A 12,153-nucleotide genomic window follows, 5' to 3' on the forward strand; every position below is an offset into this window, starting at 1 on the left:
ATTCCAGCCTCTTGGTCAAGCTTTTTCTTGTTGACACCAGATCTGTCATTTCCAAAGCAGCTTCAGTCTTTTCCACCATTCCATCCACTCTGCAGATCTCCCTTTCTGATCCTGCCAACTTCTGCTGGGGCCTCAGCTGCAGATTCCTCCTTCTTCCAAGAATCCTCTCATCAACTGTGCCTGCATTCACACAGCACCTTCAGCCTGCAGACTACAAACACAGCACCAGCAATCCTCCCTTTCATTCCCAAGAGATCTGCCTTTTTATTTATTTTCACCAAAAGGCAGATATGTCTGCTCATTGGTGTCTTAATTAGGAAGGAAGCTTCAAGGTGTCTATGGCACCTTGCATAGTTCTGGCAAATAGACAAAAACCATCAACTTTGGGACCAATGACATCATTCCATCATGTCCATCAGGTCAGCTCAGCCTGCCAGAGAGTTCTTGTTGCGTAACAGCAGCTTGGCAACACAGTAGAGGTGATCCAAGTTGGCTACAGTGGCCTCCTGTCTTATGGGCTCTCATAGGCTACTAGTTTGATAATAACTCTGGCTGCCTAGTGAATATCCTCAAGCCAGCAGGGAATCCTATATATCTGCTTTGCTCTGGTAGCTTCCTGAGGTTGGAGGGAGGGACGGAGGGAGGGAAGGAATCTTTTCAACCACATTTGGTCCAAAGTACACAGCTATTTAGACATAAAGATGTATTGTGTACAAAGAATGTCTAAGAGACAAGGAGTGCGTCTTGTAACCACCCTTGTCTTTAAATGGTAGACTGGACACCATATACTCCAAGATGCGAATGGGGCCAGGACAAAATAAATTCATCAGGAGATATGATTGCTCATTATTAAGCATTTGTATTTAAAATGCCCTGTCATATTAAACTGCCATTCAGTCACAGCCACCCTGATTTGTGAGAAATATTCTAATAAAAAAACCAATATGAGCTAAGTGAAAACGCAGGTTGTGAATGTCAGTCATACAACAATAAGCTAAAGTGTTTGAACTCTGTTTTTCTTTGATTTGTATTCAGAGTGCCTCAGGGCAAAATTATGTCCATACTTTTTTCTGGGCCTCCAGGACACAGGGCAAAGTAACTATCCTGTTAATGGTTCATTTTTTCAGGAATAAAAGGCTGACTGACTGGTTGATCACGCAATGATGGTGTCACGTGCCCTCCAAATCCCTTTATAATTAAAGTCTGCCACCTCCTCTTCCCCCTCTTCCTCTATCTCCTCTCAGCCAGGTATCTCCTTTTCTCAGGTAAGCATTACAGGTTCCATTGCAGACCGTTTCAGGTGGCAGACTTCCCTTCAGAAAGAAGATATTGTACAGATAAAACCTTTAGCTACCATTGCACCAATTCTTCAGTGTGAGATAAATGTATGATTTATGGATATTCCAACAAAATTACTCTATAAATGACAAGAGCCAATCCTGGACTTCACGAAAGTAAATTTTAATGAACTTTTACAAAAGTGGATAGCATACCATGACTTGAAATCCCATTATTCAAGAAATAGCTGACGAAGGAACCAGGAAATTACAGACAACTTAGGTTAACATCTGTCCTGGTCAGGTTGTAGGAAAGATTTCCAAGTATCCTGACTGCAAACACCTAGAAAAAAGGGTCCTTGTACCAGGACTTAGCATTGATTTGTCAAGAACAAGGCATGCCATACTAATGTATTTTAGAACTGTGGCCAGTTTAGTAGATCAATAAATGCTGTAGAGGTTGTGCATCTTGATTTTAGTAAAGAATTTAACATTGACTCTCTCAAGAGCTCTGTGGAAAAATATCTTTACACAAAATTTCAGGCTAGAAATCACTTCAGTTGCTGGATTTGCAGCTGAACTGCTGCAACAATCACACCCCAAGATCGGCATCGACCTTGAAGGAAATTTCAAGTGGGGTGTTCATCAGTAAGGTCCTAGCTCTGGTGGAAAACATGAACTGCATAGATGGAGGATTGGGGAAGCCTGGTGTGACAGCAGAGCCCGCGAGAAGTACTTAGGAGTCCAAACAGAGGACCGGCTGTACATGAGCAACACGATGATGCAGATTCCAGAAAAGTCATTGCAGTCTTGGGCTGCCTAAACAGAAGCAATGTGCCCAACCCACAGGAGGGAATCGTCCCATTATATCCTGCACTGATTAGGCTCCACTTGAGGTTCCCTGACAGATTCTGGGCACTGCTTTCTAAAAGGGGATGGAGAACGGGGAGTGAGTTCCGAGGAGAACTACTAGGCTGCGGAGGGGTCTGGAAACCATTACCTATCAGGAACGGTTAAAGGAGCTAAGCTATAAGCAGCTGCAAGACTGTCACATACTCTGATGAAAGCTAGGGCAGGGTCCTTTCCAGCTCACACCCTGTATAATTCTATGACTCAGGACCCGTTCAATCCATATTCGACCAGGAAGACTTCTCCTGGGAGTTCAGAGTCTGCAACACTGACAGGTATCCTGTGAGCACATCTGCTTGGTCTCAAGCGGGGTGGGAAGACGGTTCATAAAGAACTGAGGCAGCCCCACCTCTCCTCTCCCTTCAGGTTTGCTTACCCAAAGACGTCTTCACGGGACCTGCGCGGCACCTCCTACCTGGCCAGCCATGCTGATCTTGACCTGCTCTTCCAAATTGCAGGTGTTGGAGGGTGTGTTGCGAAAGGCCCTCCCCGAAACGCTGCCGGTAACCACCTATTTAGAGCTCCTCCTTTCTCTAAAAGTAACAGCTGGAGTTTCCCCATTTACTATGAATTTTGAAAAAACTGCATCTGTTCAATCTCTACATGTATACAGTAATACCTCGGTTCACAAACACTTCTGTTCACGAACAATTCGGTTCATGAACAGCAGTGTTCGCAAAATTTTGCTTCCGTTCGCGAACTCCGCATCGGGTGACAAACACGACCCACAGCCGTCTTCCTTGCTCTGACACGTGGTCGTGGCTTCTTGTAGGCGAAGGGGACTCTCCCTCCAAACAATAGCCGCCTCCCCACCCGCCTTCCTGTCCTCCACGCCAGAAGTCGCCTCAAGCAAGGTTAGTGTTCTCTTTCTTCATACTGTACTGTACTTTGTTTCATATTTTTGTGGTTAAAAAAAAAGCACATATGGTTCAGGATTAACCTTATTTACACTGAACCTTATGGGAAAATTTGATTCGGTTGGCAACCAAAATCGATTGGTGACCACATTCATAGGGGTCAGAATGGATTAACCTTATTTACATTGAACCTTATGGGGAAATTTGATTCGGTTCGCGACCAATTCGGTTCGCGACCAGAATTGTGGAACGAATTAAGTTTGTGAACCGAGGTACCACTGTACTAACATCGGACACCAGCCCTGCAGCCTGGTGCGTTCACGTTCAGGTCTACTTTTCCTTTAGCCACATTTGCAAATGCAAAGCCAATAAAATCCAGAATACAAGGATACCTCCAGCTGCATCATGCTAAAAAAGCAGAGTAAGCTTTGAAAACAGGTAGAGAATGGAGCAAAAGAAGGTGGGAACCTCTCTTTGCTGATTTCTCCTGCTACAGAAAATCCCAAAACCACATGGCCTTTCACCGAGGTAGCAAATTCCTACAACTCACTCAACGTAGCATTTGGCCCTCAACAGGCTGTGGGTGGGTGCTGAATCAGCCAATCAGGGAGGGATCACTTCTGCACCCAGATCCACCCCCCAACCCTTTTGATGAACTATATGAGAGGAAAAACAAAATTTCTCCTGGGCTATCTTCAAGAAAGTGCCAGAAACTTTTTTAATACGCTCTCTATTCACCTCATTATGAAACACTATCAGCTTCTAGAAACCAACTTACAAATGAACTGCGTTTTGGATAAGTGCTGAGCCATCCCTGGCATTTCTCACTGCTTGCAAGTCTACACACCTAAGAGCATATTTGAGACGGACCGATTCTGGAAACAGAAAAGGCCATCAACAGCTAGGAAGGGGGGGGGGCTATAACTCAGCGGGACAGCCAGTTGGGGCTCCAGAAATCAGCCTAGGATCGAGGCCCAAATCCCAGGAGGAGGCCACTGGCCTGCATCCTCCAATTCAGGATGGGGTTGCTGTCTGACAGTCCACAAGCTGTCAGGAGATAGAGCAGGAGGAGAAACCTCAGGCTTTCTGTCTGAGAGGGGAGATGCAAGCAGATGGGATGGCAAGCTAATTTAGGGGGCTCCTGATGGGTATGTGGCAAACCCTCTTCTGCTCTTCATTGTCTGCCTTACACTGAAGCCGATGACATTTTGGAAAATTATCATACACAGAATTTACTTGTGTGCTTCTCAGTTGAATCATTAGCATTAGCATACTTGACTTTGCTGTTTTGCCCTGTGGATGTAGTAAACATCTGGCTCTTCCCTAATTTCCAAAATTAGAAAGCAGCACTCGATCCACCAAGCATTTTGGGATGGAACTATCCGGTCTTCTGCTCTAGGTCTCCTTGACCCCCTTTTTAATTGTCAGGTCTGTGGGGCAGTGATGCACATCAACCGTGGAAACCCAGCTCAGCACGAAGTCGTGGTGGACTCTTGGCCAGAATTTAAAGCTGTTCTTACCCGACCACGAAAGGAGGTAGGAAATTCCAACCGAACACTGATGGGTTCCTCCCACAGCCGAGTGGCACCAAACATGAGGGAAACACACAGGAAACCTTGGCATCTCTGGCCATTCAGGAGGCACTCAGAGATGCTCTAGCAGTTCTCCTTGCCTCCTTTCTTTCATATCCCTCTTCCAAGTTATCCCGACCTCACCAGCTCCCCCGCGTGGTCTCCACCGTCTGCTGTATTCCCGGTGCCATGAGTGTCTCTGTGCCACTTCCTGCAGGTGGTGAAAGACAACAGGGATTATTATGCCAACCTGCACGCTGCTTTCTACCGGGAGGAAGATGCCTGCAGAGCACTCCTAGAAAACAAAGATGCTGTAGACTGGGACAAAGCCTTCCAGCTGCAAGGCAAGGCTGGGGCTCTGGGAATTTCTTTTTCTCTCTCCTCTCCTCTCCTCTCCTCTCCTCTCCTCTCCTCTCCCTCTCCCTCTCCCTCTCCCTCTCTCTCTCTCTCTTTCCGTTCTAGATCTTTTTTATCCCACCATTATTATTTGTATAAATTTCTCCAGGGAGTGAACGTACCTAATACTCCTTCCTCCTCCTATTTTCCCCACGACAACAACTTTTCACACTCTTAGGAGATTTCAGAAGGTGCTAAAAACCTGGTTGTTGGATAGGGTGGTTGTGGAGCCCTTTTTAGCTTAGCTTAGTTTTGCTGAGTTTACAACAGAGTGTTTGTTCTTCTTCCATGTTTTTTTATTTATATGGAGTATGTATGTATGTATAGGTATACACACACATACACAGACACACAACTATACGGTTTAAGAAACAGCCCTCAGTCATCGTTTAAACTAATCGTAATTGAGATTAACTTTGCAATTAATATTTAAAACAGGAGAATCATGGCAGGAAAAAGTTCAAACTTCTTTACATTTCGTTTAACGTGCGATGGAACCTTGAAACTGACTACTGAACTTGTGGCATCCATTGAGTTTAATGGTGTCTATGCAAGCAGAATTGTGCAGTATATTTAGATAATCTTCTCAACCAATACTTTATGAACAGATTAAATCATTAAGAAAGGAACCAAGTTGTTTAATTAGTTTATCACTAATTTTGCAAAAATAAATAGAAAGGCATTCTACCTCTGTGGAACAATCATTCCAGTGACATTACTAATCAAAGCATCAGTCACATTGCCTTATGAAAGATACAAACCCTACTCTCAGTGTTCCTTGGAAGCAATGTCTTTTTTTTTTCTGATTGGATAACATAGGAGAAAATCAAATAATGCATAGGATTGAGTAGCCCTGGATGTGTTCACCTTCCCCTTCAACCCCTGCATGAAGTCCCCAGAGGAACCTGTAAGACTTCCATTTGTCCTTTAAGCTCAAGAAAGGTGTGTATCATGAAAGGTCTTTGTGGTCTGTTGTGATTTTATAGTCATGCCAGATAATCCAGTCCTGTAACATTTCCATTCTATGCAGGTCTCCAAGATGGGCTCTATCAGGCTGCAAAAGTCATGGCACAAGCTAGACATGTCCATTTGGAGCCCTATTTCTACCAGGCAGCGCTCCACCCGGAGCCAGCCATGTTATGTCAGAAACAGTAAGTGAACATACTCTCCTTCTGAGTGAGCTCTCTTGGGGGAACTGTTAAGTGGATTCGATTCCATGCAACTTTGTGGAATTCAGTAATGAAACCAAGGTCTCTGGCAATTCTTTAACCAATCCTATCCTCTGTAGAAAAGTAGGAGTATGTTGTCCCCTATTTGCCAAAGACAGACAGGTTTACAAATACTCCCCCTGTGGTTACAGTGCAGAATTTAGCATTGTCTGCTCAGTTGAAGGTGTGGAATGGACAATATTCAATACAGAGCAGTGGTTAGAGTTGGAAGAAGTCACTGAATGCAATTGCTCCTTTGGCTTCTCCAAAAGAAATGGCATTGAAAATATGAAGGAGATTTTAAGAGCAACAACAAAAAAAGTATCCCAAAGTTGATTCCTGTAGTTTCAAAAAACTGTTAAGGGGATATTTCAAAATAAATGAGATTTATGTATTTCCAATACTGAGTTATTCTGGGATCATGGTTTCTCTTGGAACGTCCTACTGGATGTTTAGTCTTGCTGGATCTAAGCAAAGATTTTTTTCTAGTACGGGTGGAAGCGATCCTCTTGATCCACCTTCACTACCACCTGTGCTTTCCCTTCAGGCTCAGAAATGGTCCCCACCGCCTGGGGACGCTCAGGCCATCCCATGCACCCCTGCTTGATGAAACCTGGCCCTTTGGAGGCAACGATCGGAGCCTGCGCTATATGAGGAGCCTGATTGATGACTTCCCGAATGCTTGTCTTCTAGATGAGGAAGGCCAGGTGGTTGCCTGGAGCCTAAGTGATGCAATTGGTTCTCTGACACATGGCTATGCCCTTCCCAAGTACCGGGGAAAAGGTCATATGAAACCAGTGTTGCAGGCCCTAGCCCAAAAGTTGCACGCTAAAGATCTTCCCTTGTATGGTGGAGTTCTGCCAGAGAACCAGATCTCCAGGCAATATTTAAGGGGCCAGGGCTTTCATTTCTTGCCACAGACAAAGTATGTGCTCTATTTCACTCCAAATCACATGAAATAGCAGGGGCAACATTCAGGCTTCATTAGATGGGGAGTTTAGAAGTAACATTCACGCAGATTTAAGGGACTGTCTCTGGATACATTCAAGGTTAAGTCTAAAAAGAATTGCAAGAATCAAGAATAGCTCTTGATGAATAATTGTGCATTCTAAAATAAAACTCTTGCAGCTTTTAAATGATACATTTGCCATAGCTATTCCTTTAGCATACATTCTACACCATATCAGGATCCAGCATTTTGGCCCTAAATCTCTTTTATATGAGAGAGAGAGAGCGCTTCTCCATCCCACCAGTGCTTTGAGTCTCCCATCCTGCAATCATCTTCGCTTCTGCCAATTTCAAAAGGCCAATGACTCTCTGGTCCGCCACCAGCTAACCAGTAGGAGAGTGCAAATTATGTCCTCCAATCAGTTCCCTACCCCAAGCTCCATCCTTTAAGGTTCTGTCACTCTTAGAAGAAGAGAGATGATTGCTAGTGAGGCTTATTCTGTTGTCCTTCCCTATGTCTAAGATTCATATGTAGAAAATGTCCATATATTTGGGGTTACTTCCCACATAGCGCGCTTATTAAAAACAAATCAGGTACAAGTTTTGTCAATTGGGGAATATATTTGAAGGCTTCATAAAGCTGGAATAGTCAAATGTAAGTTGGGACAATAATACTTGTTTTTGCTAGTTATGACAGGGGGAAACATCTGGGAAGCAATGTGCCTCTCACAGTGATTCTGTTATGGCCACCTTCTTGCACACAACTTGAAAATGCAACAATTAATATTTGACAGAAATCTTCAAGTGTACTAGTATATACTGTCATGTCTAATGGGGATTTGGTTATCAAACATAGGGCATCAGAATTCCTGTCTATTCTGTGTGTGGATGCTATTGGATGCTATCACTGTCTCTTCAAACTGGTTAATGGCAAGCTTCATTCCCACTCAAACAAGAAATACCAACCAAGAACTTGGAATTTTCCTTAAATATACTTATCGCGTTAGAAGTCAACTAGGCTGATGTGTTGCATGTATTTCTGGAGACTGAACAAAGTCATACAAACCGAGAGCAACTTACAACAAATACCTGCAATACCTTCTATAGTCCATGTTATCTTCTCAACTTGAAGCAGCAACAACTTAGCAAAAGCATGCTAGATATCATAAGAAAAAGAAAAGAAATTGAGTTTCCCTGCTGAGGATGCTGTTGCGAAATCTGCCTTCTTCAAATGAATGGCAATAGACCACAGAAGCTGGAAATCTATTGATAAAGAACAACAGAAACAATAAGCCCAGATACCTTTGAACTTCAGGAGCTGATGCCTCAGCTTTATTCAAGAGTCACACAGTTGAAAAACAATCCTCAGCTGTAGTGTATTACTTGCAAGGCCAGTTCCAGCAAGCAATCATTATTTAGAGATAAATCAAGGACTGTGGGGTTCATGAAAAAGGGAATGATTGACACACTGCAGAAATAGGAAAAGTACAGTAAATGAAGTTGTAGTCAGATTTACAGACAGATGTTTATCTGTGTGGAGTTTTCAATGATTTTCATAATTTGGGAATGCAGGCAGTTAATTGCTCATTGGTAGTTTTTCTCCACAATCAACCTTCAATGTGCCAAATTAGTCAAATTCTTTCAATACACAATAAAGAAAGCAACTTTCAGAAGGCACAGACAAAAGGCATCTCTTTGTTATATACACCATCTTCAGTCACAATCACTCCACACACCATGAAAACCAAGCAACTCCACTTTTAGTATCTCAGCAGAACCTGCAAATGTATGAGATATGGTACCTGAAATATTGGCTTTTATTTCAGAAAGTGTTACTCTTGCTGCCGCCTAGTGATGGAGCATAAAAGATCATCAGTTTTCTATGCGTCTGCCCATTTTTGTACTCAGATTTGATTTCAATTCAAGACTTTTCTGAGCAGTCTTCCTTGAATCTTTTTTTCTGGAGGTGGCCGCAATTATAAGTCCTGCATGGCATTACAGTGCTAATTAGCACAAGATCATCAAAACCATATAAGAATCTCACTCACTTTCATTCAAACCATGCAAGAATCTTACACAATTTCAACAGCTGTTTATATTGGTAGGATACCTCTTCATTTCTACTAGATAGGACTACCAGATCTGGGCTATTATAATCCAGGCAGCCACTAGATGAGAGCAAAGACACACAGAAAACAACTCTGTGCCATTATCTAGTGGTCATCAGAATCTTTGCAGCCCAGAAGTTAGCCTTAAATATGGACAGCAGGAGAAATGACTTATTGTTGGAGTAAAGGCAGGGAAAACCACTGCAAATTGTCACTGAATGCACATTAATTTGCCTTGTTTCTCTGCCAGCTAAAGTGATGCCCACAATACTAGGAATGGTATTCAATTTAAGTGCCTGGTGCCCAATTAATACATAATCTCCAACCTAAGCCTCTTAACCAAGACAGTACTGGTAAATAAATACATCTGTGATCAGCCCTATTGCTGAATAATCAATTGTTTCCTGTTGTGTTTGAGGAAAGGCTGGAGGAGGACATCTCTTGGAATTGCATAATTAGATCCCCATGGCTCTGATGAACACACCGCAGCTGGAGAAGAAGCAAGATTTCCAGACCAGCTCCTCACCCCTGCAGGTACCCTCACCTGCTTGGCTGAAAAGAGCTGAACTAAGAACCTGTGCCTTACTCCAAGGGAGCGGGGGAGGGATTAAAATTCTCTCTCCTTGCCAGGAAGGAAAGGGGAAGAGGATGTTGGATGTTGAAGGCGATGGTAGTGGCATATCTACCAAATGTCACAAATTTCCCAGGACTCCCACATTTTTCAGAGTATAATCCCACAACAGAACCCCGCCCTCAAAAAAAAAATCTCAATCCCCAAATAGCTAAAAACAATCACCATAGTGTATTTGAAGAACTCCATATTCTTTCTGATTTTACTCTGCTTGGTTGTCTCCTCTATGGGGCTTCTGGGTATGCTCGCTTAATGGTTATTTTATGGCCAGGAGCCTGCTCTTTTTTGCAGCCAATTTAATTTGCCAATTAAGGGCAAAGACAAGCCAGTCAAGGCTAATTGCAGTTTATGGCCCGATCACCTCTTTGCATCTTGGACTTTGCATCTCAGACTTATTCCTGGAACAATTTGGAGTGAGCCTAGTATTTTTGGTAAAGACATGCATGCAACATGGGATGCACATTATAAATATGATTTTCCTGATCATAATTTGATTATATGATAAGCCAGTGGTTGGGGGGATGGAGCAAAATTTTGTTTTCGTATTTTTCAGAAGCCATTGTAAAGCTGCTTCTACTTGTATTTAAGAATGCTGCAATCTGAAGCCCCACCGCATAGGATTGCATTGTGCAAATAGCAATTTAACCCCAAAATGTTTCAGATACAATTTTATACTGACCAGTAAAAAGACCAGCTAGAACCTGGTGCTGTGTTTTTTGAGGGGGAAGTTTATTATTTAATTCTCTTTAAGGAAGCTGCAATCTTAAATGTGCTTGCTGGGGATAAGCCACGCTGACTGTCTCAGTTGAGACTCACTTTTGAGTCAGCATGTAAAGCATCAGCATTTTCAATTGTCGCCCTTGCTAACTTCTAAGTGTGCATATAGGGATAAATCTATGCAACTGATGGCCTTGGTTATTTTGGAAGTGTTGTGATGATCATGATTTTGATTGCATCAAAATTGTAATGTGGCCTTGAAGCCTTTCATAGAAGTGGGCTGTAAATCATTCTTTACCTTTGGTATACAGTAAATAAAATGAGCTGAACATAAACTGTCATGTGGATTTCTGATTTGGTTTGGACCTGTATAAAACTACCTCTTTAGGGCAGTTTTTCCAACTCTAGTAACAGCCATATTATGGACTTCCAACTCCCAGAATTCTTAGCAAAGGTCATCCTGGCAGGGGAATTCTGGAAGTTGAAGTCCACATAGCTGGAAGTTTGCAGACTGGAAAACACTGCTTTGGTTTATTAAACAGTAAAGATGTCTGGAAAAGGGGGGGGGACATATTGAAATAACTGTCTATTTTGATTTGGTGGCAGGTATGTGTGAGGGTTAATAAAGCTCTGAACTGTGAGAGATTTTAATAGTACCACCCAGCATAACAAAGAAGAGTTCCTGGTCACTCTAGAATAAGGTCTAGGTTTATGAGCAGTGTTAAATTATATTTGGGATTATTTTTTTTTTTCCTTGCTGTTAGGCTTACCCCGTGGATACCAGATGGGAGCAAGATCCAGGACTCAGGTGTGCCCTCATAAGTTAAAAACTCAACAGGATATAATAAAAAATAAAGTTTTCCTGGTTCACCCTGGGCAGTGGGACCTTCATAATTAAAACAGACAGCAGCACCCTATCGAGGAAGAACTCACAGCAACTTCTCTGAAGATGGGAGAAACCTACCATTTCCAAAGCCTACTATGAAAGCAAGACCAAGTTCTATAAGAACATATAAGATGTAAATAAAAAGACATATGCAAGGTTACATCATCTTTTGTGTAAGAACTCTGTCTTGGTTTGTTTGCTTTCTTTTAGCACAGCAAATTGGCAAAATCCTCCACTACCTTAACTCAGCCTAGACCACGTCAGGGCTGACTATAATGACCCTTTATTCTTCTGTTCAAATGACGGAAGCCATTTCTGGTCAGAGCCCTGGGCAGGCTGCAGACACTGAGCCCCAAACCACCAACGGAGGAAGCTGGGAGGCCTTGGCGTTTTCCCAGAGCCTTTACTGCAGAGCAATGCCCGCTACAGGAAAGAAGGAACTATTCAAACGATTATCCTATCAAAGCGGCAAGAGCTCTTTCTCAGTCTGTGGTAATACCAATTGCTCTTTTCAGAGGGCATATTCATGCCACAGGCTTCAAGGAAGAATTTGAAGCATGGCTACTCTCTGGGGAGGCCTGCCTTGGCTTCTCGCATGGCCACTCCATCCCCTTGCCAAACAGCTGGAATGGGCTCGGCTGCCTC

The 12,153-nt window shown here is 43.0% G+C and overlaps 1 protein-coding gene across 4 annotated transcripts; it reads left to right on the plus strand.

The window, feature by feature from the left end:
* The first annotated feature begins 1,193 nt into the window (after window positions 1–1,193).
* LOC103059313 (glycine N-acyltransferase-like protein 3) lies at window positions 1,194–11,658 on the plus strand. Of its 4 annotated transcripts, XM_088146293.1 has the most exons (8): window positions 1,221–1,265; window positions 2,395–2,461; window positions 2,553–2,689; window positions 4,472–4,579; window positions 4,832–4,958; window positions 6,041–6,161; window positions 6,766–9,808; window positions 11,387–11,658. In XM_088146293.1, exons 3-7 carry the CDS (start codon window positions 2,612–2,614, stop codon window positions 7,178–7,180), a joined length of 849 nt encoding a protein of 282 aa, XP_088002419.1. In that variant the 5' UTR covers window positions 1,221–1,265; window positions 2,395–2,461; window positions 2,553–2,611; the 3' UTR covers window positions 7,181–9,808; window positions 11,387–11,658. The 4 variants fall into 4 exon arrangements, with proteins under 4 accessions (XP_088002416.1, XP_088002417.1, XP_088002419.1 ...); XM_088146290.1 differs by lacking the exon at window positions 2,395–2,461 and having other exon boundaries at window positions 1,194–1,265; XM_088146291.1 differs by lacking the exons at window positions 2,395–2,461; window positions 11,387–11,658 and having other exon boundaries at window positions 1,194–1,265; window positions 6,766–10,936.
* Window positions 11,659–12,153: the final 495 nt, after the last annotated feature.

Source organism: Python bivittatus, unplaced genomic scaffold (assembly GCF_059951505.1).
Source record: "Python bivittatus isolate LINGU-HERP-01145 unplaced genomic scaffold, Pbiv_v1 ctg000480_np1212, whole genome shotgun sequence".
Classification (NCBI taxonomy): domain Eukaryota; kingdom Metazoa; phylum Chordata; class Lepidosauria; order Squamata; family Pythonidae; genus Python; species Python bivittatus.

Coding starts and splice junctions, on each gene's coding strand:
- LOC103059313 (XM_088146290.1), top strand. CDS start 2,612: ATGCTGATCTTGACCTGCTCTTCCAAATTGCAGGTGTTGGAGGGTGTG. Junction 4,580..4,831: donor TTACCCGACCACGAAAGGAG/GTAGGAAATTCC, acceptor CACTTCCTGCAG/GTGGTGAAAGACAACAGGGA. Junction 4,959..6,040: donor CAAAGCCTTCCAGCTGCAAG/GCAAGGCTGGGG, acceptor CATTCTATGCAG/GTCTCCAAGATGGGCTCTAT.